General features: G+C 48.5%; 1 protein-coding gene across 1 annotated transcript in view; it reads right to left on the reverse strand.

Annotated features, from left to right (window-relative positions):
* Positions 1 to 4,976: 4,976 nt before the first annotated feature.
* The window catches only part of FNDC1 (fibronectin type III domain containing 1), a gene marked incomplete at its 5' end in the record, with an annotated part of 70,862 nt that continues 49,642 nt past the window's right edge, over positions 4,977 to 26,196 (reverse strand). The window contains 9 exons of the mRNA XM_080665576.1: positions 4,977 to 6,091; positions 7,711 to 7,833; positions 9,213 to 9,374; positions 10,592 to 10,621; positions 12,772 to 12,851; positions 16,206 to 16,314; positions 18,901 to 19,131; positions 21,436 to 21,579; positions 22,861 to 22,929. Coding sequence (XP_080521702.1) covers positions 5,976 to 6,091; positions 7,711 to 7,833; positions 9,213 to 9,374; positions 10,592 to 10,621; positions 12,772 to 12,851; positions 16,206 to 16,314; positions 18,901 to 19,131; positions 21,436 to 21,579; positions 22,861 to 22,929 — 1,064 coding nt within the window. The 3' untranslated portion in view covers positions 4,977 to 5,975. The remainder of the gene's footprint in view (positions 6,092 to 7,710; positions 7,834 to 9,212; positions 9,375 to 10,591; positions 10,622 to 12,771; positions 12,852 to 16,205; positions 16,315 to 18,900; positions 19,132 to 21,435; positions 21,580 to 22,860; positions 22,930 to 26,196) is intronic.

Below are 26,196 nucleotides of genomic sequence, written 5' to 3' on the forward strand. Positions count from 1 at the left end.
ACCCTGACCTTTGGACACCCCTTGCCTGCCAGCTTAAGAATTGTAAATACTACAATGAATCTCAGGGATGGAGGTGGCTAGGATTTAAGGGCTGACCAGGGATTGAGCAATTCTTCCATCCCTGACACTAGCCACCAAAGTGACAATGACCCTCTCTTGCTCAATAACTCTCAATGGCTCCCTGCTATTCTCAGGATAAAGCCTATCAAGGATCTAACTATGGAAATGAGGCCTCTGTCAGTCTCTTGGTTTGCATTCTTCTTACTTAACTAGTTATTATTATACACCAGTTGATAACATTTAGCAGATGAAAATCAGTGTGCCAAGTTTCTTATTGAATTTTTTTCCTATCAATAAAGTGGGTAATCTAAATAGTTATAATATATTCTGTTTTTGACAGGTATTAATAAATCTATTTTTATTTCAAATAAAAAAAATAAAAAACACACCAAAGAATGAATCTGTACTCAGAAGGGTCCCTGACACTTAGGAAGGACTTAAGAGAGTTGTCTGTTACAGATGTATATACATGGATGCATTGATAATAATCACCTTGTATTTGAACTATAAACTAGGACACAAGTTATTTTCCATTCCATCATTACACATTACTTCAGAAATCTCCCTGCCACAGAGAAAGCCCTAACTGTACACCAAGAGGATCTTCCTACGAGTCAACAAGTTCCGTACCTCTCAGGCCACCATCTGTTCCTCATTAACTAGAACATTCCCAAAGGACAAACAGCATTTTCCAATTCAGCATCAAAAACGGAACGGAGCTGTGGTCACCAAACAAATATTTCCGATACAGCGAGGCAACCCAGAAATGCTGTGAACGGAATTGACAGTCTCAGAGCAGCTGCGCTTCGATGAAGCTAACAGGGGTGGGCAAACTTTTTGACTCGAGGGCCACAATGGGTTCTTAAACTGGACCGGAGGGCCGGAACCAAAGCATGGATGGAGTGTTTGTGTGAACTAATATAAATTCAAAGTAAAGGAGCGGAGGGGAGAGCAAGAGAACCCTCTGCTCTTTCGGCTCCGCGGGCCGGATAGAACAGCCGAACGGGCCGGATCCGGCCCGCGGGCCGTAGTTTGCCCACGGCTGATAGAACAATAGAGATGTCAGCACACAGCGCAGCGCCACCCCACCCCCCCCCTACAAAGCCCGTCATGCAGGTACCATTCCCCGAGCTTCCAAAGAAGCCAGCTTCTCCAGTGCTGTTTCGGTGTAGACTGTGAACACTGCAGTGCACACGGCTCTTCGTACTCCTCACGTCCGCATGCTCCCCGGCACGGAGGCCACCGACAGCCGAGGAAGTCAAGGGAGGCTGGAGAAACGCTGGCCCAGAAGAGAGCCTGCGTCGCTTCCGAACGTCCCCACGTGCTGAGGGCACGAGCTGGCCGCACCCACTCTCCCACGTCCCCTCAGTCTGAGTCGGAGCCCACAGGTGCTGAGCCAGGCTGGACACGTGGTGCTGGGGAGCTCCACGCACCCCCCCCCCCTTCCTGCATGAATCTTGAACGTTTTCTAGAGCAGAGTAGTTCCCATACAGAGCGTTCAGATCCACCTTTGACCCCCCCCCCCACTGAATTCCTCGACTTTTTTATAAATTCCCAAACAACTCAAGTACGAGGAAAGCCAACATCTATGAAGTCCCATGTGATGTTGATAGTTTTTAATTAGGACTTTGCTGAAACCGTCTTTAAACCCCAGGAAAACTCTCCAGTGGTCGGCAAACTCATTAGTCAACAGAGCCAAATATCAACAGGACAACGATTGAAAGTTCTTTTGAGAGCCACATTTTTTAAACTTAAACTTCTTCTAACGCCACTTCTTCAAAATAGACTCGCCCAGGCTGTGGTATTTTGTGGAAGAGCCACACTCAAGGGGCCAAAGAGCTGCATGTGGCTCGCGAGCCGCAGTTTGCCAACCACGGCTCTAACCTGAGGCTGTGCACACTTTTTCTTACGGGGTAAGATAGTAACTATTTCAGGCCTGTGAACCACATGTGGTTTCTGTTGACTGAAACTGGGTTTTTTTGCTTGTCTGTGTGTTTGGTTTAGATACAGGGGTGGGCAAACTTTTTGACTCAAGGGCCACAGTGGGTTCTAAAACTGGACCGGAGGGCCGGAACAAAAGCATGGATGGACTGTTTGTGTGAACTAATATAAATTCAAAGTAAAGGAGCGGAGGGGAGAGCAAGAGAACCGGATAGAACAGCCGGATCCAGCCTGTGGGCCGTAGTTTGCCCACGGCTGGTTTAGAACCGTTACAAAGCCATCTGGGCTTGCGGGCCATGTGAGCACAGGCCGGGCCTCCAGGCGCGGGGTTGGACGTTCCCGTTCTATCGCAGGCTTCCCGGTGGCGGACACCGCCCTGCTTTCCACGCGTGTTCTTTTCCTTTAACTCCCACATATGCTGCTTCCGCCCCTAGAGCTGGCCAAGCCGCTGCTTCCTCAGAGCCTTGGAAACAGATGAAAACGGCCCCATTGATGTCCTCCTGACTCGCCATGAGGTGGTTTTCAGGCCCATGGCACTCCTCAAACGTGGCCTCCCGAGTGGACACAGGGCCAGAGCTGGATGTGGCCCCGAGCACTCATGTGAACCGTGACGTAACCACATTTGGACGGCGTTTTGGTAATAATACCACCTTGGCTTAGAGCCGGTGTTTTTGTCTGGGCTGCTCTCTCATCTGGGGTTTGTAGTCATTTCCATCAAAACTTGCAAACACTTTTTTGTTGTTGTTAATCCTCAACTGAGGATACTTTTTCCATTTCTTATTTCTTTTTTTTTTTTTTTTTTAGAGGGTGGAAGTTGGGGAGAGTGGGGGGGCAGAGAGGAAACTAACATGGATGTGAGACAGACGCATCTGTCAGTTGCCTCTCACATACACCCCCACCGGGGCCAGGAATCTGCAACCCAGGGACGTGCCCTTGACCAGGAATCAAACCCACAACCCTGTCAGTGCACAGGCTGGAGCTCTGGCCACGGAGCACACGGGCCAGGGCACCAACCCTTCTTTCTAAGGAGAGTCGATTTCTATAATGACATACAGCCTAAGCAGGCGTCCTCCAATACGGCCCGCGGGCCACATGCGGCCCGCCGAGGACATGTATCCGGCCCGCCGGGTGCCGCTGCCTGTCCTGCTTAGCAGCCGACGCGTCCCAGGCCCGCAGTGCGCATAGGAATTTGTTCATAGTTTTTTTTTTTAAACTATAGTCCGGCCCTCCAACGGTCTGAGGGACAGGGAACTGGCCCCGTTTAAAAAGTTTGAGAACCCCTGGTCTAAGGTATCACAGGGCGCGATAGTCACTGCGTGAGTGAACGCCAGGGGATCCCACGTGTTTCTGAGGAGCGAGCAGGAAGTCCTTTGGTGTGTGGAAGGAGCGCCGCACACGCCGTGGGGTTGTGAAGCGTGCGGATCGCGAAGGAGGGCGCCCGCTCCTCTGTGCTACCGGACCCCCTCTCACCCGAGGAGGCCGGGACAGGCCGGCTGGGGGACGGCCCAGCACTCCTGTCTGGGAGCGCACTGGTGGCTAATGAGTGCTTCATGCCCCAGGGAACACTCAGGAAACTGCAAACTGCGGGCTCTCCCAGGGGCCCCAGCAGGGAGCCTCTCTCCCTCCAATGGCGATGGTGATGGCCGGCTGGTGGGTGCGGAAACCAGTTACCTGCTTATTAGGAAAATTCACTTTTACTGAGAGATCTTTATGGAAAGAAGCATGAGTGTTAATAAGAGTAAAATATAAGGTGTTTTCAGACATCCTTCTTTTGCAAAATCCCCCTTTCAGATACAAGAGCCACAAAAGCTGCTTAAAGATTCCTGTCACTGCCTGGGAGAACACATTTGCCAATGTTGTCTCCAATAAGCGTTTAATCTCCAACATTTCCAGGGAACTCATACAACTTAACAAAAGGAAGATAAACAACCCAATCAAAAAATGGGCAACGGACCTAAAGAGACACTTTTCGAAAGAGGACATAAGGAAGGCCAAGAGGCATATGAAAACATGCTCAAAGTCACTAATCATCCGAGAGATGCAAATCAAAACGACAATGAGGTACCACCTCACACCTGTCAGAATGGCAATCATCGACAAATCAACAAACGACAAGTGCTGGCGAGGATGCAGAGAAAAAGGAACCCTCGTGCACTGCTGGTGGGAATGCAGACTGGTGCAGCCACTGTGGAGAACAGTATGGAGTTTCCTCAAAAACCTAAAAATGGAACTCCCATTTGACCCAGTGATCCCACTTCTAGGAATATATCCCAAGAAACTAGAAACACCAATCAGAAAGGATATATGTGCACTTCTATGTTCATAGCAGCACAATTCACCATAGCTAAGGTTTGGAAACAGCCTAAGTGCCCATCAGCAGATGAGTGGATTAGAAAACTTTGGTACATCTTCACAACGGAATACTACGCTGCTGTAAAAAGGAAGGAACTCTTACCACTTGCAGCAGCATGGATGGCGCTGCAGAGCATTATGCTATTTTGCAAATGAACATGTGAGAAGCACGGGAGCTGGGCGCCTGGTCTGCCCTCCTAAGGAATTCTCTGTTCTCCCAGCCGCCTGCGTGCTCACACCGTCTCTACTGTTGTTCACTGTGCAAAGGGGATGGTGGGAGCTGAGGGAAGTGTCTACCATCACAGCCCCCATGCGGTGGCCTGCAAAGTTACTTGTTTGCTTGTAAGTTCTACCTTCACGCCTACACGATACACCGGCTTCCCCTCAATACCGCGCTGGCCGGCACTGGTTGGCTCCAGGAGCCTGACTGCCTCCCGCGTGACAGCATTCACATGAGGGTAACGCCCGTGGGCCCAGAAACACCCCACCTCTCACTCACTCCCAGCCCTGCTTTTCTTACGTGTAAACCTGCATGAGACAAACCCGTCATTGCGCAGAGCTGCCGGAGGACACGGAGGAGCACATGGCTCAGACACCGTGTTTTAAATAAACTCACGTGTGCTGCGGCGAAGAGGGGTAAGGTGCTTTATTTCAAGAAGTCGACACTGAGATGGGCAGGAAAGGGAAAGGAGTTTCTTTAAGACTGGATTTTCAAATCATTTGGGACCTAAACTCTTAACCTGGGAACATACCAGGTATGTCCCCACAGAGACAGCCGTGTGTTTCCAAAGGCACTTGGTCTGCAACGAGTTGGCCATCCGTGCGGCAGTATCCCCGCCACCCACAGCTCAGCAGCACTTGCAGGACGGAGGCGTGGCTTTCCGCTGCTGAGTACACATGCTCTGGACACTTCAGTAAGATGTTCGTAAACAGCACCTGTGCGCCAAAAGTCCCACACACGTTCATCCAGTAAACAGGTACAAATTTAGCGATTTTAATCAACGTTCTTACAGACAAGTGGGGATATGTATATGCATATATACATATATATATCAAAGTGAGAATTTACAAAGATTTGATACATTTGGTCTAGCAGTGGGTGAGTCCATGGGATAAATCTTAAGCAGGATATATTTCCTTGGGTGATGATTTGAGGAATCCAGTTCTACTGCATAGGAAGAGACCAGAGCATAACGTCAGCTAGTCTGGGAGGAGTCCGATGAAAAGAGAAAGCGTGTAGCAGTCCATGAAGCCAGCTTCTGCTGTTCTCTGGAGACACCGATGGTCTGGACAGTGTGCCTAAGAAGGGTGAAGACCGCCCCGAATCAGCGGCATCCCTGGTAGCCGTGTGCTTCGGTTGTCTCTGGGATGTGCTATTATAAGCAAAACGTGTGGAGAAGCAAACTGAACAGCAACATGGAGTCCCACATGTGGTCCAGGCCAGGAAGTGGGCTGAGTCCAGACTGAAGATGCCCCAAATATCCAGTGTCCACCTCGTGGCCTTGCTGACACGGGGCAGAGGGGCTTGGGACAGACACCATCTTCCTTTTCCTGCTCAGGCCTCAGTGCAAGTTAGTCAAGGGGGCCGGGCAGGGCGAGCTTTCCGCATGCTCGTCCCCTGGTTACCACTTCCCTGGGATGGAGACGCCACACTCATACCAGCCCACGTAGTAATAGGGGGTCCCAAAGCCGATGTTGCCAAAGCGGACGGGCTCCTGGCGATACTGGCGGTAGTAGCCTGGAACAGGGAAAGGAAAAAGAGGAGAGACATGCATCTGTGATACTGCAATTTATAGTAAGAAATACGTATTTGGTCTTCATCCCCGTTCCCGGCACAGAGTTCCTAAAATCCATGGGATTTCCTAAGTGGTGGGAGTCATAAAGGAGTCCTGGTATTGGTAACAAATCCCTCTCAACCACACCTGAGCTGATGTTAGTAAGGTGATTGTGGAAAAGCACTTATACCTGTATAGGTGCTTACAGGGGGTCTCCCCAAAATGTATACATGTTTTAACAGCTGATAGCTCAATTTTGAAAATGGAATGTATTTTAATAAGCACTGCCTTTATAATTATTCAAAGTGTGTGTATACATTTGTTGGGACACCCTATATTTAGTATGTTTATTTTGATGGTTAATTTTCTGTATTCAATTTGGCTAGGGGCTATGGGACCCAGATATTTGGTCAACTATTATTCTAGGTCTTTCTGTGAATGTGTGTTTTTAGATGAGATTAACATTGAAATCGGCAGACTTTGAGTAAAATAGAGTACCCTCCATATTGGGGGTGGGCCTCATCCAATCAGTTGAAGGCCCTAAAGAAAACGACTTACTTCCCGTGAAGGGGACAGTGTCCTGCCAGCCGACTCACACTGAAACACTGGCTCCCCCCGGTCTCTAGCCTGCTGGCGCCCTGCAGATTCTGGGCTTGCCAGCTCTACAATCGTATGAGGCAATTCCTTGAAATAAGCACCTCTCTCTCTTTCTCTCCCTTCCCCCCACTGGTTTTGTTTTTCTGGAGAACCCTAATACACTCATCTTATTGTTTTGTGTATTTTTTTTCTTTGAAAATGAATAATTTTGTACCATTCCCCACCCCCCCGAGCTAAAAATGTCAATGGATCAGAAAACATCTCATGTCTTAAAAATGCCGGACTGCTGAGAATTGAGTGCATGATGGGAAAAGTGCTGACTCCATTCAGTTCTGATGGTTTGTTTGTTGGGGGAGTAACATATTGCAAGGTGTTCACATTTGAGGTGAGTACACTTGTTCTCACCTTACAACAGCCACAAAATCCAAGAGCTGATACACTCTCTCCTGAAGCATGTCATGGTTGGCACTTGCTTATTTTCCTGTTCTGTTCCTGCCATTCTCCCCCCAAAGGCCCTCCAGTCGGTGCGTGTCTAGGCCTCTTTTTGAGTCTGTCTCTTCCGAAAACCTTCCCGACGGCGCCCGATGGCTGGCCTCCCTTACACTCAGGCAGCGGCTGCAACATGCTCAGTCGCCTGGCAACAGGACGACCATGTGGCATAACCCTTGTCACTGTCTACAGTTTAAGTTGTACCTGTTAGTTGCCTTTCAGATACTTGGCTTCTCTTTCTACTCATGGACCATCTTCCTGAGAGGAGGGATGAGGTCTTATATTCATTCCATTGTACCCCTACCTTCCCTAGGCTCACCCAACTCCAGCACATGTAGGTGTATTTTGTTAATGTTTGATTGTCATGAGCTATAATGCTGCCAACAACTTGTCATCAAACGGTACACCAAAGGCAGGCCCATGGCGAATTTTCTCCCCATATCAGCCCTCCTCTCTCACCCCCGGTTGGAATATGCCAGGTCTGTGCTCTCATTACCTTGAATGCTGGGGAGGGCCTCTATGTAGGACTGAGGCCCCGTTCTTCCATCCAGGTGTGAATCCACAAATTGGCAATGGTCTTCACCTCTTCCCCAGCTGTCTCCGATGCTGTAGAATGTGTCTTGATGGAGGAATAAGATAAGTCAGTGACTGTTCAAAAAGTGCCACAGCTGCTTTAGGAGTATGCGTGAGCTTTGGAGACTATTTGAAGTGGGTACATTACTAAACTCTGTGTATCACTCTTTCCGCGTTTGAAACTTGGTGATAATGGTGCCAACCCATAGGTGTTTAAGGTGTCAGAGATCATGTATGCTAAATACTTAACAAGTGTTCACTAAATGGAAACTATTAATATTACGGGAAGTTTCAGACTATAAATTGTATCCTTTTTTAATCCTTGTTTTTTTTTTTAAAAAAAGGACAGATGAAACTAATCTAGTCTAGAGGCTGCATTGAAAGGCACTAAGATCTATACAAATAGAAGAACCTATTTTCACGTATAACTAGTAGAGTGTGTGTGTCTGTGGCCTGAGGCACTGTCCGTGGTGCTGAAACACAGCTGCACAGTAGGACAAAGTTGTTTTTCTCAACCCTGGGATGCTGAAGGCTGTGCACCTCTCCTAGGAATTCGAATCACAGGAGGAGAAGGGAGAGAGACACAGATGGTGCGTGTTGGGAGAGGCATATACACTGAGAAACTGCCAGAGTGGAGGATTGTAAGGGAGATTTTGTTTTGACATTATCTTGAAATGATACCACTAGCAAGAAAAAACAACAACCAAAAACCACAATAAAATATAGACCAGATGAGGAAAAATTGAAAAATGTATTTACTAAAAACTGTGCAAATTTTGAAATAAAAAAATTGGGGTCTGGGTGGAGGCAGGCAAAGGGTGGGGAAGGGGACATCTGTAATAGTGTCAACAATAAAAATAAAGGGAAAAACTCAAAATAAAAAACAAACAAAAAAAGTAAATAAAAACAAATTTGCATGGGTGAATGAGGCAAGCCAGCTGGGACAAAATGGCATTTTGAAATGTTCGTAGGTCAAGGTGTGTATGTTATCCTTTGTTTTAATCCCCACCCACAATGAAGACGATATAGTTTTTATTTGGACACCGAACAAATGGTACTGACGATGTATGTTTTACCATCTATGTCTTTATCTCTGGAAAGTTGTGCCAGAAGCAGGAAATGAAGGGAGTGTTCTCCTCAATACTTCCAGCTTACACTCATACCTGTTATTGAGTCAACAGCAAAAACTGGCCTTTAAGTTTATGTCAGAATTTTGGACTTCATTCCTAAAAGGTAGGAGATTTAAGACATGTATCTTTCTGGGTGCCAGTGTAGGAACTAATCGCCCTAAAACAGAGCCTGCCAAGCTGGTTTGTATTTGAGCTAAACCTAAACATACCCTCACACACCTGCCATGTCAAGTGAGTAGCTCATAAAATAAAAATGTTTCCTGCCCTCCCACAGCCACCAGCCTCAAAGACCTACCTTTCAGGTTGTCACTGAGGTAGATCTTGTACCGCAGTGAGTTACAGAGAATGACGCCCACAAACTTTCTGTACCACGTCCGCTTCACATACTGCCGCCCGTGGCAATCCGTGTAGTCGGGATTGTGTTTGAAAGCAAATGGGATCCAGATGGGCTCGCCGCCTTGACAACAAAAACACACGAGGGCGTGGCGTGCCAGTGACTGTTCGTGCACCAAGTACTACAGGTCTGACTATTTGCTGGGCTTTCTTTTCTCAGGGCTTCTCTGAGCAAAGCTTTCCCACCTCCCACTGGGCATCCTCTTTCTCTGTCCTTTGCCTTCTTAGGACTGAAACACAGTTGTGGAGTTCCTTTTACTTGAACATAGGTAAGCGATTCTCAGAGCAAGAAAAAGGCATTAGGCCTCAAGGGAAATAAGCTATAGAGGCAAAGTTGATCTTACAAGACATGCCATCCTACCCCCACCAGGTCCCTCTGCATAGACTCCTACTGTTCTTGTCATTCATAAGACCCGTCCTGAACATGAGCAATAGAGCTTTCTCAGGTTATTTAACAACAAAGTAAAATTTGGTTACACACTTAATGCATTTTGCTACCTTTTCAGCAATTCAAAATATTCAAGGGGGGTTGAATGAAAATAAACTTATCTATTCTGAGATATTGGCCACCCATAATGGTTTTTTATAGATATTGGCTACTATTAAAAAATTCCCAGATCACTTTTCCCTGGATTAGGATGAAAGAAGCAAAGAAACCACTGATGTTGTCATCCTATCTAATAAAGAGGGAATATGCTAATTGACTGTCACATCCTCACAAAGATGGCAGCGCCCACAGCCACAAGATGGTGGCGCCCAATCCCCTCAGCCCCACCGGAGTGACAGGTGCGCAGAACGGCCGGGCCTGCCCTGCGCACCTGCCTCCGGAGTCCCCCAGTTCCCTCAGCCCCCCAGCTACCCAGAGCCGGCCTGAAGCGCAGGCAAGCCTTGGAGAGTGGTTGCCCAGCCACCCAGGGCTGGCCCGAGGCGAAGGCAAGCCTCAGATGGTGGCTGCCCAGCTGCCCAGGGCCACCCAAGGCTCAGGTAACCAGGGCTGGCCAAGGCTTACACTGCCGGCAGTGGCAGCAGAAGAGGTGTGATGGGGGCCTCACCTTCCCCTGATCGCCGGGTCGCCTCCTGCCCCTGAGGGCTCCCGGACTGTGAGAGGGGGCAGACTGGGCTGATGGACCCCTCCCTCCAGTGCATGAATTTTCATGCACCGGGCCTCTAGTAATATTATAAAAATGCAAAAATGGTCCAGCACTTGTAATTGTAACAATCTCATAGTCAGTATTCAACATGATTACTAAAATATGAAGTTTATCAAGAAGACAGACTTACCCGGTGGCCTCACAACAAGCAGAGGGTTGTCTGTAGAATGAAAAAAAAAAAAAAGACTTCATTATCACATTTCACAACCATGAGAATACTTAAATGTTTATTATAACCAAGATGGCTAACCCAACTGGAATAGGCAAAGAAAAAATATATGGTTTATTTGTCAGAGGCCAACATTTTTTGTTAGTTTTTATTTTCTGAGCACTTTCTTTTGAGAAATACTTCATTTGATTTTTATAGAAGTTGTGGGTCTCTGAAGATAATATGTTGACACTGGGTACCACAAAATAATGAAATACTCATTATGTTTTAAAATGCGTCCATCTTGGGAAAACAGTTTGGTGGTTTCTTAAAAAGGTAAACATGCATCTACTGCACAATCCATCCTTTGTGGCCTTGAGAACTTATCCAAGAGAAATTAAAACATGTCCCGGCAAACACTTATTCATGAACGCTCACAGCAGCTTTATTTTTCATAGTCAAAGAGCAGAAACAGCCCAATGTCTACCATCAGGTGGGTGGAGAAGCTCACTGGTGCAGCCGCTATGCAAGGAATGCTGCTGAGGAATCACCGAGAATGAGCTACAGGTGTACCTCCCTACGCTCAGATTTCAGACACCAGGTTCTTGATAGATGTTAAATGTGAATAACTTGGTTTTCTTCCTATAGATTTTTATCATGTTGATTCTGAAAGTTGCCAAAAGTCCATTTTCTTTTTAGGAAATGCAGCCATAAACATAGACACATTCCCTATGTTAGCACCTTAACCACTGATAATGGCTTCCTCTTACTCCTCCTTCTTGATTACTAATGAGAAACACACTTCTTAGATGAACTAGGTGAAAATGCTGTTGAGCTCCTTTGCCTACATTTCCAGTATAGAGCATATTCTCACCAAGACTTCATTTTCCTCCCCATATTTTGATGCAGTAGATTTCAAGTCAATACATTTAAAAATATCTTCCAATGACATATGTTCTGGGACAAGCCACATGTAGGAAATAATAGAACCCAACAGAAGCTAGAGTTGCTACTTTGGGGTGCAGCTGGCAGGGCTGAGCTTCTGAAGGTGGCCTCAGGTCCCAGGCCGCCAGCGTGGCTTCCCACATGGAGAGGCTGCAACCCAGGAACTGTCTCCAGGGGCGGTTCTGTGCGCTTCAGACCATGAACACGGGCACATTTAACAGAAGGGCCTCAGAGCTCTGCACACTAGCACTCCCGACACAGGGACACCCTCTGAGTGATGCTGCTTGTAAGACTGAATAGTATTTTATTTATTTGAGAGAGAGAGAGAGAGAGAAAGAGAGAGAGAGAGAGAGAGAGAGAGAGAGAGAGAGACCTATTTGTTGTTCTGCTTATTTATGCAATCATGGTTGATTCTTGCATGTGCCCTGACTGGGGATTGAACCTGCAACCTTGGTGTATCAGGACGATGCTCTAAGCAACTGAGCTACCCGGTCAGGTTCTGCATAGTATTTTAAACTCTCCACGTCAAGTAAGGTCACCTTCATCTCCTGGTTTAAAAAGCGTCTTCGCCCTAGCTGGTGTGGCTCAATGGATAGAGTGTTGACCTGTGGACTGAAGGGCCCCAGTCAATTCCGGTCAAGGGCACATGCCTGGGTTGCAGGCTCAAACCCCGTTAGGGGGTGTGCAGGAGGCAGCCGATCAATGATTCCCTCTCATCATTGATGTTTCTATCTCTTTATTCCTCTCCCTTCCTCTCTGAAATCAATACAAATGTATTTTTTAAAAAGAAAAATCTTAAAAAACAATTAAATGAGCATCTTAGAGACGTAACTCATTGTTAGAAGCAGCTTCCTCTCGGGCCTCAGGCTAGTTATGCGCCTCAGCTGTGTGCCGTGAAAAAATGACCTCTGCAACGAAATCTTTAGCAGCTGGATTCAGGCTGCTCTCCTGCGTGGCTGAAAACCAGACTTCCCCCTTTCACTGGAAGCTGACCTTTCCGTTTCCCAGGCAGTTCCAAAAAAGACTACTTTGGATATTATTGTCCAAGTTTTAACCTAGCAGAAAGTGATGTTTATTTAATAAAGCAACAGCCAATATGAATTCATTAAATAGAAAAGTTAGGATTCTAATTTTCCAGTTTTTATTCTATTGCAGTCATCAATCCAAATTATTTGTTTCTGAGAAAAGGGAGAAATGAGAAGTGAAGGCAGCCGTACCTGACTCCGTGACAAATGAGACGGACGGGCTGATGGGTCCATAGCCCTGAGGGTTCTTGGCTTGAACTTTAAAATAATACCTGAAATTGGAAGAAAACGCTTTCTGAGAGAGACGCTTGTTTAAGTTCTGTAAGAAGACAGACTTCCCAACTACTTACTCTGTGGCAGACTTTGAGTCCTATTTTTTTTTACTAATGCACAAATCCCTGCTATTTCTTCATAGTTCTCTGCACTTTCTCATTTTCTAATAACTTTTCAAAATAATACAATGACCAGCATAGACCTGTGGCTAATGGGAGCAGACGGGGCGTCACTGAGAGAGTGTGTCCCTCAGGGCACCCGGTGGTTCTGCCGTGGAACCTCCTCTTGTCGTGCTCTGGCCCAGCTGGAGGGCAGGCTGTGTGACCCGCAATGACCGTGGCAGAGAGGGAGAACCGGTCCAGAGGCTGGGTCCTCAGGGAACCAATGTGTTTTGGTTGCATGACAATCGCTGTGGTTGGCTCCGAAGCCTTGGAAGAGTTTCGAGCTTCTGCGCCTCATGGAGAGAGAAGCCAGTCCAGGAAAGGGTGTGCAGCAGGCCTGGAGAACTTCTCGAGGGCTTCCTCGGTCTTGGAACAGAGAACGGGCAGCAAGGACAAGTCTGAATCAGCTCGTCCACCTGGAGGGAGGCGGCTAGGCCCACGGGGGTGGGAGTCCCGGGACGTCTTGCTTTGCTCTTGGGAGCTACAGGACCAAAGCGGTGGCTGCAAAGACTGGGGCCAGCTCCACGCGGCACCCACTCCATCTTTGTGAAGCTCTGTGTCCCTCCCCCGTGCCCTCCTGTCCTGGGCCACTGCAGGTGAGGAAGGGGTACATCCTGCGCGTGTGGCTCTCCACCACTTTGGAGAGTTCATGGCGAGCCTGTCCCCGTGGCTCTGACCAGAGGAGTCACACTTCAGTTCCAGAATTCTTTGTCAGGCGCACAGATGACATCCACTGATGAAAAGGCACCGGGTTTTAAAGGCCAGTTACTGACATTCAGAGAGCAAAGGCTGTGTCCTGGCGCCACACCTCGGAGCATCTGCGATCACCCAGGAGCCGCGGCCTCAGTTACAGACAGGACGTGATTCTGTGTCTGATGAAACAGAGCTGGTCGAAATGGCCAAGCTGATTAAGCCATCCAGTGAAATTAGTCTTCTTTGAAGCCTTTCAAGAAAGTCAGTCACATCTCATTAGGAAGAGAATCCTTCCTAAAATTTCACTTGAAAAAAAGAGGCACAATTGAGAACACAGGCCTCCAGATCTCGTCTCGGCAGTTCACGCTTTCCCAGCGGCGTACTTTCCTGGGTCAAGTGGCAGGTCTGGCTATGTTATGATTCTGGTTAAACTTTACAGATACTTTCTTTCTTCCTTAAGAAAAAGGAAATGAAAACCTAAGGGATGACGCATTCTGAGGGTACAGGGGACATTTCTCCTGACCATTTCTCGAGCCACCGCTGGAGCCGCCCGATGCTCCTTCCCCAAGCTCCGCGCTCACATGTGCACGGAGGAGACGCCAGTCCACAAAGAGGAGCTGGTCCAGCGTCTCTGTTGCATCAGCGGGCCTCCCTCTGATACCTCAGCGTCTCCAGACCCACCATCCCGGCTCATAATCACTCCATCCTCGCAAAGCTCTCGTGGCCCAACTCCAAAGACATGCTTCCACTTGAACGTCACCTAATGTGTCCAAGTACATTTAAATATGCTGCGCTGGAAAGCAACCTGGAATCATGAAAAAAGTGAAGTTCCTATTTTCAAAAACCACATGAAGCTTTTGCTATGACTGAAATACACATTCATACTCTGAAGAATGTCTGCCTCGCCCAAGGAGCAGGCGCAATCCATGCCTTGCCGCCTTCTATAGGCTTTGGCCCTGCTTTTGAATGGGCTCCAGAGTGACAAATGATCGGACGTTGAGTGCGGAGTAGAATATGGCGCTCCAGAAAGTGAGCTGGCAGAGCTGGGTGAAGGTACCCACGCAGTCACACCCAAGGCTCGGCCATAAAGAGCCACAGCTGGATTTACACTCCGGCTCCTCTGCACCATGGGCTTCTTGTGTCTCTGATTCGGGGGACCCTGAAGGTGGCGTCTGGAAGCCTGGGGACGGCGACGAGGTGGGAAAACCCAGACTCCATGAGGATGCATGTGGATTCCTAAAGGGCGTCCCCACAGACTAGCCAGTCCCCCACTTCTCCTCCTCCTTTAGGGTCACGCAGGGGGAAAGCATCCTCCCATCACAGCGTTTCCCTGGCCCGGAACGTTTGGCAGCTGTTCAGAGCGGTTTTGGGGAACGCACGTGGGAGGAGGCACAGTGCTCGCATCCTGGGGAGCACTCCCCATCAGAACGAACGACCGGGAAGGCATCCTCGGGAGGCCACCATAGCAGCTGCTGTTCCCAATCTGTCCACCAGGCAGCTGACCGCGGGTGGACAGGAGGACAGAGGCCCCCAGGGGCGCCGCAGGCCCTCTGGGACCAGCACCTAGCCTCCAGCCTTCTCACCCCTCCTGCCTTTTCGGCCTCCCTTCCGACCTAGAACGCACCGTCTTCTTGAGCAAACTTCCTGCCTGGAACAACCTGGCCTTGCCCCACCTCCTCCTCCCGGTTAACAGCTCTTAGATCCGATTGGTAAGGCGTGAAAACCATGGGCCCTGGTGGGAGCACTGGCAAACGCCAAACACCAGGGAACGTTGTTTTCCCCCAGAGAGCTGGTTTACAAGCACACCACTGCTCCACCACCCCGTGCCCGGTGCTTCACCGCGTTCACCCACCAGGGAAGCGTTCCTGATGGCCATTACCTTCAAAACCAGATGGTGTAAAAGTGGAAATGCGTACTCCCCCACTTCGTACCCGGGAATACATTTTGCATTTTTCCCACTGAGGGCTGTAAATTCTGGCTCCCAGATGGCCCTCTGCCCAGCCAGCACTTGCCCGGTGTAGGAAGCCGTGGTTGTCACCTATTTTAATGTATAAAATGCGTCTCCTGGAATGATCTAAACTTCTACATCATAGAGTTTGAGTACCAGTGAATTAAAATGTTTAGCAACTGCTGCTCCACTAATGTCACATGTGGAGGGTGTGCCGTCTAACGCCACCACACGGGTGCCAACAAAAGGATCGCTTCCTTCTCAACGCAGAACAGCTTTTCTTACCCAGTGCTAGGCGGTGTTGAGTCTCTGGAAATCAGGGAACAAAATGCCAACACAACAGACTAACAATTCCAGTGCACACAGTAACTTCTTCCAAGAAAACTACACGTCCTATGTAAGGGTTCATGGATACGCGATGAGAACTAAACAGAGGATGCAAAGGAAATCACACAAACACTTCGATGGAGCTTTTTCCTTTGCAGCCCAAGGACACCTGTCACTGCGCCCACAGGTCCCGTTGTTTGGTTTTCCGTGACGGCCACCCCTACCTTGTGTTTGGCTTCAGGTTCTCGATGGGCAAATGCGTGACCGTGGAAGCCTGAGTGGACCACTTGTTCCGGATGAAGTCTTCGTAGGACGCGCTGTAAACCAGGTAGCCTGCGGTGGGAAGAAGGAAGGACCCAGTGAGCATGGAGGAACACGCGACGCAGAAGGTGTACCCTGTGGAGGAGGGTGGGGAGGGCGGGGTGAGGCCACAGTGTGGAGGCCGCTCTGCGGGAGGCGTTCCACAGAGAGCACGCTGCGTGCTGGGTGAGGGTGGGGTGTGATGTTGGGATCTTCCAGATGCAGATGACAAAATTAAAGACACTTCCTGAGACTTGCTAGTCTCCCACTTGTCCTCCTCCTCCTAATCTCCCACGCCCCCTGTCCCCCCTCATCTCCTCAGAACTAACCCCACCTCATCTTGACTGCAGAGGAAAAGCAGAGGAAGAGAGAAGTGATGGCCACACAAGTCATTAAGATTATTTCCTGGTAGAGACACACACAACCGTCCCTCACACGAAACAAAGACACTGTGGAATGCCATGTATGCGTGTGTGGCTGAAGGACCCCGGAATCACTGAGGTCTCACCTGTTTGGTGAAGGCTCCCCTGTGATTTCTCGTGCTGAATACCTGTGCTTGCCCTTGACCTTGATGTCTAATGACAGCAGTCAGGCAGCTCTTCTTTCTGCCTCATCGCTATTCACAGACCTCAGAGGGTGGGCCCTCGGCCCTGACACCTGCCCAGGCTGCCTCAGAAGGCCAAGCAAAGTTCGTGGCACAGCTGCCCACATCCTCTGTTCTAGATCTCTTACGTTACACTTCCTACGTGCCAAACATTGTGCTAAACACTTTCCGTTTTTCTCTGGTTAATTCTCCTGGGCCTACTACCTGGGTATTACTACCCACACGTTAACATGAGGAAAGTGAGTCTTAGAGAGGGCTAAAATCTTGTTCAAGTTCATCCATGAATTCATTTAACAGGTATTTACTGCATGTCCACTGCGGGTCAGGCACTATACTGAGTGCGGAGGACTCGGGGAGCAGTAGAGCAGACAGCCAGCCCGAATAACGCAGCTGTGGCTGGAACTATGCAGGATCTGTCCACGTGCTCCCAGGGGTGTGAAGGGATACCTGGTCACGGTGGACATGGAGAGCTTCCCTGGGGTCCTCAAATGGGGCGATCCCTGAAGGGTAACTGGTACCGCTCACCCTTCAGCCGTGTTTCTCACGCCCCGGGGCTCAGGGAGCAGTGGTGTACCATGTTAAGTAACCTCTGTTGTGCAAGAGATCAAAAGCTAAACTGTGTAAGGTAAGGTTTTCAATTATTCTTCTGTATGTTTGCTTGTTGGATTTTCAAAACTGCCCTTCATAAAGCCATAGTCAATGAGGAAAAGGATTTTCTGGATGCTTTGACTGCAAGCTTTCCTTCTTCCATTGATTTATTGCTTCCTATTAGAAGCATGTTGGACTTCACAGATACTGGCTGCAGCAGCCCACGCAGCGTGCACACTGGAGTAACCGGCACTGTTAGTTACACCTGAGGCTCAGACTCCTTGATCATGCTCCGTCATGGCTCCTCTGGGCCCTGCAACCTCACCTGGCACAATACCCGGGCCATTCTTTCCTGTGTCCCTTATCCTGGCTTTTGCGCTACTGTGCAAACTCCATAAGAAAAGTTGCTTTTTGGATGTTCTTGAATAGTTTTTTCTCATTTTAAGAGATAGTATTTGGGACATAAAGCAAAAGTACTGTAAGTTTTGACTTCGATGGACTACATTAGCATAACAGTGACAGATAATGTCAAACTTGGACTTACACCACCATCACCCACCTAGCCCAACACACACACACACATACATATCCCTTCCTCTTATACAACTTGCAGGCTCAGAATAAATCATTCACAAAGGAAGGGTCTCTTCAAAGAAAATATTAATTCTCTTCTGTAAAAACTTAGTTCAAAATATTTCTCCTCAAATGTATCCTTGGCAGAATCAGATGAGCTCATGATCATCTCACAGGCCAAGAGTCTAAGAGGCTCAATATCCCTGGGCCTTCTTCCATCACATCCAATTCCCACATAAGGAATTCAGAAGCACTGAGACTGATCTGGAAGCACCCAGCAGGCATGGAAAGATGGAAGAGGCAGAGTCACAAGGTAGCACACGGTAGGAGCTCTTCATCATCCATCCTACTGCAGGATCTAATCCTACAAGTGGCTACAGGGACTCGCTGGCCATTTTGCAGGATTACAGAATGCAAAAGATGTAACAATATTTTGCAGAAGAGGAAACAAACGTCCAGGGAGATGAAGTAGGTAGCTCAAGGTCATGCAAATGTATCTTGGACTAGGATTCTGGACTTCTGACTCCCATCCAGTGCTCTTCATACTGCCCCACAGGGCTTTCCTACTTGCCTATATTTCATCCTTTTGAAAGAAGACATCTGCATTTATCCATCCAGTCCACCCATGCACCCACTCATCCATTCATCCAATCCACCCATGTATCCATACATCCATCATCTCATCCATCCATCTATCCAATCCATCCATCCATTCATCCATCCAATCCATCCCATCCATCCATCCATCCATCCATCCATCCATCTATATACTCATCCTCATCTGTTCATCTGTTATTATCTGTATGTCCCACCTACATGTTGATGGGAACTCTGAACATCTGCCTTGGACACACCTGTTACCACATCTCCCGGGGTGGCTTTGTCCCAGTCCACAATGACAAATGAGTGGCAGCCTTCCATAGCAACAATGGTGATATTGCGGGGCACATGCTGAGGAGGCAGGTCATTCTTCCTCATGTCAGTCGGAATGATTTCATCCAGGCTCTCCACTTGGAAATGATCCAGAGCATCAGTCAGAGAGCAAGGGGCTGATGGGTCTTTATTTAGATACGTCACATAAGGAGCTGTAAAAGAACACAGATACCCAATCAGATTGCCGAAGGCTTTCTCTGGAGGCAGAAACATAAGGTCTGCTCCATGGAATAGACCAATCATTCAGTCTGCCTGCTAGACAGAAGTTCCAAGGTCATCTGCCCTGATCCCAAACCCAGAAGCACACCCCTAGCTCTCCTTAATGGATCCACCCATTATATCTGTTAATCTCGTGGTTTCAAAAGATGCTATTGCCCCATGAACATTGATGACAATGGCCTCACAGCTACTTTGAAAGATCCCCAAACTGCAATTCATTTGACATAAGTTAGATCTGTAGCATTTCACCATTCCTATGCCCAAACATTTGGAAAAGTGTGAATCAGGCCCAGAACAAAATTCATTCCCTAGACAGTCTTGGGACCAGAAAGTAATATACACTGATCAAGATATACGACCTCTATCATCAGTCCTGGGAGGCCTTCCCTAGGGCTTCCGTGACCCCCATACCCATCTGGAATGTCTGCAAAGGCCAGGCCTAAACAGCCTTCTCTGCTCAGCACAATAATAGCTACCCACATTTATGAACAGGTTCAAGGTTTTTCTACACACATCCCAGTGGGTACGAGGGCATCAGGAATAAGGTGGGACTTTTATACACACAAGGCTCCAGAGTGCTCTCATTCTACTAGTAGTACTTTTCCTTCTGTTAATCCTCACTCGAGTATATTTTTCCATTGATTTTTAAAGAGAGTGGAAGGGAGCAGGAGAGACGGAGAGAAACATCTACGTGAGAGAGCCACATCAACTGGTTGCCTCCCACATGCACTCCACCAGGGCCAGGGATCAAGCCTGCATCAGAGGCACGTGCCCTTGACCAGGATCGAACCTGGGACCCTTCAGTCCAAGGGCCAACGCTCTATCCACTGAGCCAAACCGGCCAGGGCTCTAGCAGTTTCTAAATGTTCCATTGCATCTTTTGGTGCCGGTTCTCATGCTCAGTGGCCATTACGACCAAAAGCAATTTTTAGCCCCTCTATTTTCCAATAATTTGTATAAAATTGGGCTTTTAGGGCTTGTCCATGGATCTCCTCTGGAAGTTTTGGAGAGTAATCTATGCTGTATAGATCACAGACACATGGACTTCGCCAGACAATGGTAGCCTCTCTGTCTTCAGCAGAGTTCTCTGGGACCGCTGATAGCAGTGCTGACAGGAGTTCCGAGTCTGGCGTGCAACTAGAGAGAGAGTCTGATTTGGTGAACTCGGCCGGCTGCCAAATGCCACAGGCCAGCATTGGCATTTCCCGCAGGAAGGCCGCCTCACATTAATTGCTCTCATTCTTCAAGAGCGTGTAGCTGAGACACCCAGCACTACATCGTGGCTGGCAGGAGCTGTTCTCTGCTTATAGCAGAACATTTGTTTTGGAAACAAAAAAGCGTGAGGTTAGTTTAAGCCGTTGCCAGTCTCCTTAGTCATATATTGTTTTTTTTCCACTTAGTAAGACGTTAATCTGAGTGCCTCGTTAGTGAAGTTCATTAAGGACGTGGGAAAAGAAGACTCCCAAAGGGAGTGAAACACGGTTTAGCAAAACAGTTTCCTCTCGAAACTGTCTCCGTAACTGCCAAAAAGGAGCAGGAGGAGGTCATGCGTCCCAAGGCCGTGCGGCTAATGAGGAGATCCAGGGGTGGGCAAACTTTTTGACTCGAGGGCCACCATGGGTTCTTAAACTGGACCGGAGGGCCGGAACAAAAGCATGGATGGAGTGTTTGTGTGAACTAATATAAATTCAAAGTAAAGGAGCGGAGGGGAGAGCAAGAGAACCCTTCACTCTTTCGGCTCCGTGTGCCGGATAGAACAGTCGAACTGGCCGGATCCGGCCCGCGGGCCGTAGTTTGCCCACGGCTGAATAGGCAGTGACTCAGAGAAACGGCCCTGGTGCGGGATGCCATCAATCAGTCGGCCCTCGTCTCCAAGGAAGAACTGAATGTGCAGGCGAAGCCCCGGGGCAGTCTCGTCTCAGACGTCGGCCACGACAAAATACTCATGTTCCTGACCTGATGCTCCCTACGTGCCCCTTACTCTTAGGCCACACAAACCAGCCCATCTCTACTCTGTCCAATTCCAAGTGTCCCTGCATGCACCCCTCTCCTGCTGTCCACAGAGAGTCCCTGTGGTCTCAAAAGGAGTGACTCCCTGATCGCCCCAAATGGAACTTCACTCCGGGAAAGTTTCTGCTCCAAACGGGCCTCCTGGGCCGGGCCAGGGGATTGGCTATCCTCATCCTCAGAGGGCACAGGCTGAGACCCCGTTTCTCTGGTTAAGGAAGTTTATTTACCAATAAATCGTTTCTTCCCAGCCAGGTCGAACTCTTCCTCGGGAAAGGAGCTGATGGTGCCTTCCGCTGGGACGACGGCGGGCGTGGTGGCCGCGGTGGAGGGCCTGGTGGAGGCCGGTGGCCTCGAGGTCTCAAGTTCATAATCTGAAACGGGGTGAAGGCTGTGTAACTGGGCACCCTGCAAAGAAGCGCTGTTGGCAGCCAAAGAGACCTTCCTACGATCCCACTCCGGACTACAGCGTGCGGGCACACCCCACGGTCAATGCCGTGCCCAGACATAATTGGTTCCTAATAAAACAGTATTTCCCCCACTTCAGTCCCCTCAGAAAAGCAGCTGCAGAGGAAAGAGAGGACGGGGAAAAAAGAACCACAGATGACCAGGAAAAATGAAGTTTTTGAATCAAAGCTGGAAATAGCCTTAGAATTCACCCAGTTTAGCACGGGCCTCGTCCTAGTCCAAGGCCAATCTCTACCTAACTTAGTTCCCCTTCTAGAGCATAACGGATTCCCATCACAAAATAAACTTGATTTTTTTCCATTTATCATCTTTGGCTTTTTTCTGAGGCGGAGGTGGGATTAATTCCACTAAGAGGAATGATCTTTTAACATTCAAAGAAGAAAGTAAAACGGCTCCCGCTCCAGCTGCTCAAAGGTAATGGGAAACGGCATAGCGTTTGCAAAGGTGCTAAGAAGCCTTCCTCTGCGTTCTGACACCTGATGTCTGATGTTTTAGGTTCATTTTTGTTTGCAAGATTCAACCACTGCATCCAACTGTATTGTGATTGCAGCAAAGGAGACATTGCTCCCACATGTGTGATTTCAGACCATTGGAGCGATGGCTAATCGCAGGCAAGGTGAAGGGCAAAAGTGAGGGCCTCTGAGGGCCAGAGGCTGGCACCAGGGTGGGGACGGGATGCCGACATGAATTTCTCCCCAAGGCATTTTGTACTCTTAATCGTATACGCTTGCCCTTACTTGAAAAGATTCTATGATTTAAAAAGTCAGCGCATCCATAGCATTGCATTGCATTTGTAATGGAATCAGAAAAAGAGAGAGAAGGGAAGAAGGTGAAGAGCCGAGAGAGGAAGCTGAGGTGTCGGTCAGTTTTACGAAGAGCGGAGGAGGGGGAGGCTCAGACCGGCAGCTCCAGAATTTCCGGAGGAAGGAGGAGCTGGAAGGGAGAGGTGGGGAGCAGAGGGTACTTGTTTGGAAGCTGTATTTTCAATCAAGCACACTTTTTCTTTGGATCAAATATGTACTGGGGGCAACTCGGAAGTGTGGGGTACCACCGCCTTCCCTAAGCCTGGCCACCTCCCCCGAGTTCTGAAGGAAACTGCAATTCAGAACATCTACTTAGTGATTAAAATAAGGCCCTCCCACCAGGAGAGAAATTATCCAAATAATGTGCTTAAAACCAGTTAGTACCTTCATCATAGATGACGTAGGCCTCTTCCGTGGGTGTGGCTGTGTCCGTCTCCAATCCTGAGAAATCATCTGGTGAAGAGGGAGGGAGAAGGGGTCACCCGGGCCCCGGGCTTTCTTCCCAGGCGGCTCAGGATCCTGTCCAGGGCACAATGGTTCTCCCCCCATGGCCGGTTCATGGGAATAAGTCCTCAGAGTCAGGGCCTCCTGTGCTTGCTCGGAAGATACATGCAAGGACTTATACCCGCTTGGCAGCCACGGACACCAAGTTTTTACAGTGTGCCTGGGGTCCCACAGCTGGCGAAGGCAGAGCTAAAACGGAATTTGAACTTCAAACCCTCTGGCTCCAAAGACTGTGTACTTTATCCTTCATGAACTGTCTCCGCTTTTTAAATGTTCAACTAAGCAATGAAATCGCTTGTAAACCTTAAGCTGCTCTATTAGAATCACCATTCCACAGCTTAATAAAGGCGCAATTGAGTAGAAAGTGTATAAACCCCCTTCCCTAAAAGATTATAGGCACCAATTTGAATTTTTCATTGTTAGAGAATCATTGATGATTCCTCAGGATTCCAAAAGAGTCACCCACTGGCCTGCTTTGAGGCCAGTTTGGATAACATCGTGAATGCAACGGCGCCAAAACAAACCGCACCAACGGAGGGCCTTGGCCGCCGGTCCTTCCGAGGAACACAGTGCAAAGCCCGAAGCCACCGGGGCCTGGGGGACGCCCAGCACCCACTTCACCCGCTCGGTGCTAACACTGGGCATGCTCTGATGGGGCCCATGGGTGTCCACAAGAGAGAAGGCGAATGATCCGCCCTCAGGGCTCACAACGGTCGTTTCACGAAAAACCATTAGACATGATTTCCCTTTGGTCATTCCAATGTCAACATGCCTGGATCCAAGAGGAATGACTCCTGGGCTGGGTCAAGTCGAGCAGTTTTCCAGTTCAGGGCACCTGGCGTTGGAGGCCATCCTGCCATTGTTTCCAGGAACGCGCCTTTCTTCCCCTCGTCCGTTTAACTGTTAACAACATAGTCTTGTTCTTCCTCATTACCGGTTCAGACCCGTTTCTTTTCACTGTTATTTTTGGCCAGGTCAAAAGTGAATAAATCATACAATTTTTGCATCTCAGAGTGAACAAGGAAAGGGAAAGTGCAGGGTTTCCTTCGTGGATTCCCAGGGTGAAGTACAATTCCTGGAGGCGCTGAAGTGCCCCAGCCCAGCAGCAGGCCGCAGAAATGGTGGGGTCACCTCTTCAGGTGAGCGACAGTTACGTCTTCTGGCAAAAGTAATCATCATATTGAGTAATGCAGTGCTTCTTCTTTAAAAACCAACACACACAAAACAGCACCATCTTGATTCCAAGTAAAAGTTACTTCCAAGGTGGAGTGAAGTGTATTTATTTTTTTAAGCTGACCATCAGAATTTGCCCCACCTGATGCCTTTCCAACCACTTGGAACGACGTAAAAGTGGACGTTGTATGAGTCAACCCTGCATCAATGTCAAAAGCTTCCACTTCTTCATATAAAAGTAACTGCCAGACACCAACCACGGTGGATGGTTTACCCTCTTGAGTGGTTTGTTCAAACGGCCATAAAAAACAAGTGCAAAGTATCTCCAAAAACTGAGGGCCTTGGCTGCAGAGATATTTTTGAAGACTATAAAAACTACTCCCAGTAGGAGTTCAGAGAGGAGGTGAATGACAGTCATTGGAAACCAAGGACATTTGCAAAGGGTACAGTTGGTCCAGCCCCAGTGAATTTTTTATTATCCTCTTTGTCCTTTCTGTCTTGGGAGCGAGCCGTGGCCAGTGGGGCCATTCCATCGTGACTGTTTTTCGGAAACAGGCCCCACAAATGGTCCAAGATGCTCAGCTGGCGCCTCCCATTTCCAAACACGTGACCTCATCAGACCCGCTGCAGAGAGGAAACCTGAAGCACAAGGCTCTTCCTCCACAGGCAGAGACGGAGGACGCCTGTCCCTTAAGGTGTGTGGACACCGAACACGAAGGACCAGGTACCGTGAGGAAGGCACTCTCTCTGCTGTAAGGACTTTAGTATCTAAAGTCAGAGCAAGTAAAGAGGATGTGTGTGTGCATGTGGAGAGAGAGAAAGGAGCAGAGAAGTGAAAGCAGCAGGACGCTGGAAACAAGTGTGTAATCTGCATCCATGCCCATAGGAAGATACACGCAAGGACGGCATCCATGACAAATGCAAAAGGACATAAACACTCTTGCATTGCTGGGATGGCTGGGTGATACAAGGTTATTCCCGGAACGTCATTTTAAAGCCGTGTTTCCAAGGAAAAGGGGGCATGTTTTAACCAGGGGAGCCACGACCTGAGACTGAAAAGATGATTTTAAAGCTGGAGGGCTAATGGACGCAGACAACAGGGGTGAGGGTGAGGGCAGGATTGGGGAGGTGGGGGGACAATGGGAGGATAAGGTCACATTGTAGTACCTTAATCAATAAAGGAAAAATAAATAAATAAATAAAAGAGGTGGAGGGCTAGAAACAAAACTTGAGGACTTTGCCAATGGCGTATAATGACAACTGTCCACCAGATGAGGGTGGGGGTGGGGTTGGGGGCTTGGATGAGCAGATATGCATTCACTGATCCCCATGCTGGTCCTAAATCACAATTATCACAACAATAAACATTTCGGGCTACTAGGCTGCCAAGTGGCTTGATAGATACTAACTGTGCCCACACGGACGCCAGGCCTTGGACGTGCGCATTGTATGCTCAAACCAGAAAAGAGAAGGGGTGTGAGGGAACGCAGACTCGGAGCAGAGGAGGAGAGGGAGCCAGGGCAGTGGTTCTGCTGCCATCAGAGCCCCTTCCCGGAAGCATCTCTCCGCTGACTCAGCACAGCGCGCAGAGTGTGTTGGCACATCAAGGCCACCGCAAGGTGTTCAGCCAAGAAAGGGACAACGACTGCGTTTTATAGACGATGCACAGGATTTTCTAGAGTAACTGTGACCTGATTTTCCAATTGCAGCTGATGCTTGAACAACGCAGGGGACAGGGGCACCGACCACCCATGCAGTCAAAACCTGAGTCTATTTTGACTCCCCCAAAACGTAACTACTAAGAGCCTACTGTTGACCGGAAGCCTTATCCATAACACAGATGGTTGATTAACACATATGTTGTATGTTATACATGTTATATACTGTGTTCTTATGATAAAGTAAGCTAGAGGGAAAAAAATGTTAAGAAAATCATAAGGAAAATACATTTATAGTTTTTATTGAAAAAAAATCTGCATATATAAGTGGACCTGTGCTTTCAAACCCATGTTAAGGGTCAACTGGTTTCTTAAAGGAATGAGT

This window comes from Plecotus auritus (assembly GCF_963455305.1).
Source record: "Plecotus auritus genome assembly, chromosome: 4".
In the NCBI taxonomy this organism is placed as follows: Eukaryota; Metazoa; Chordata; class Mammalia; order Chiroptera; family Vespertilionidae; genus Plecotus; species Plecotus auritus.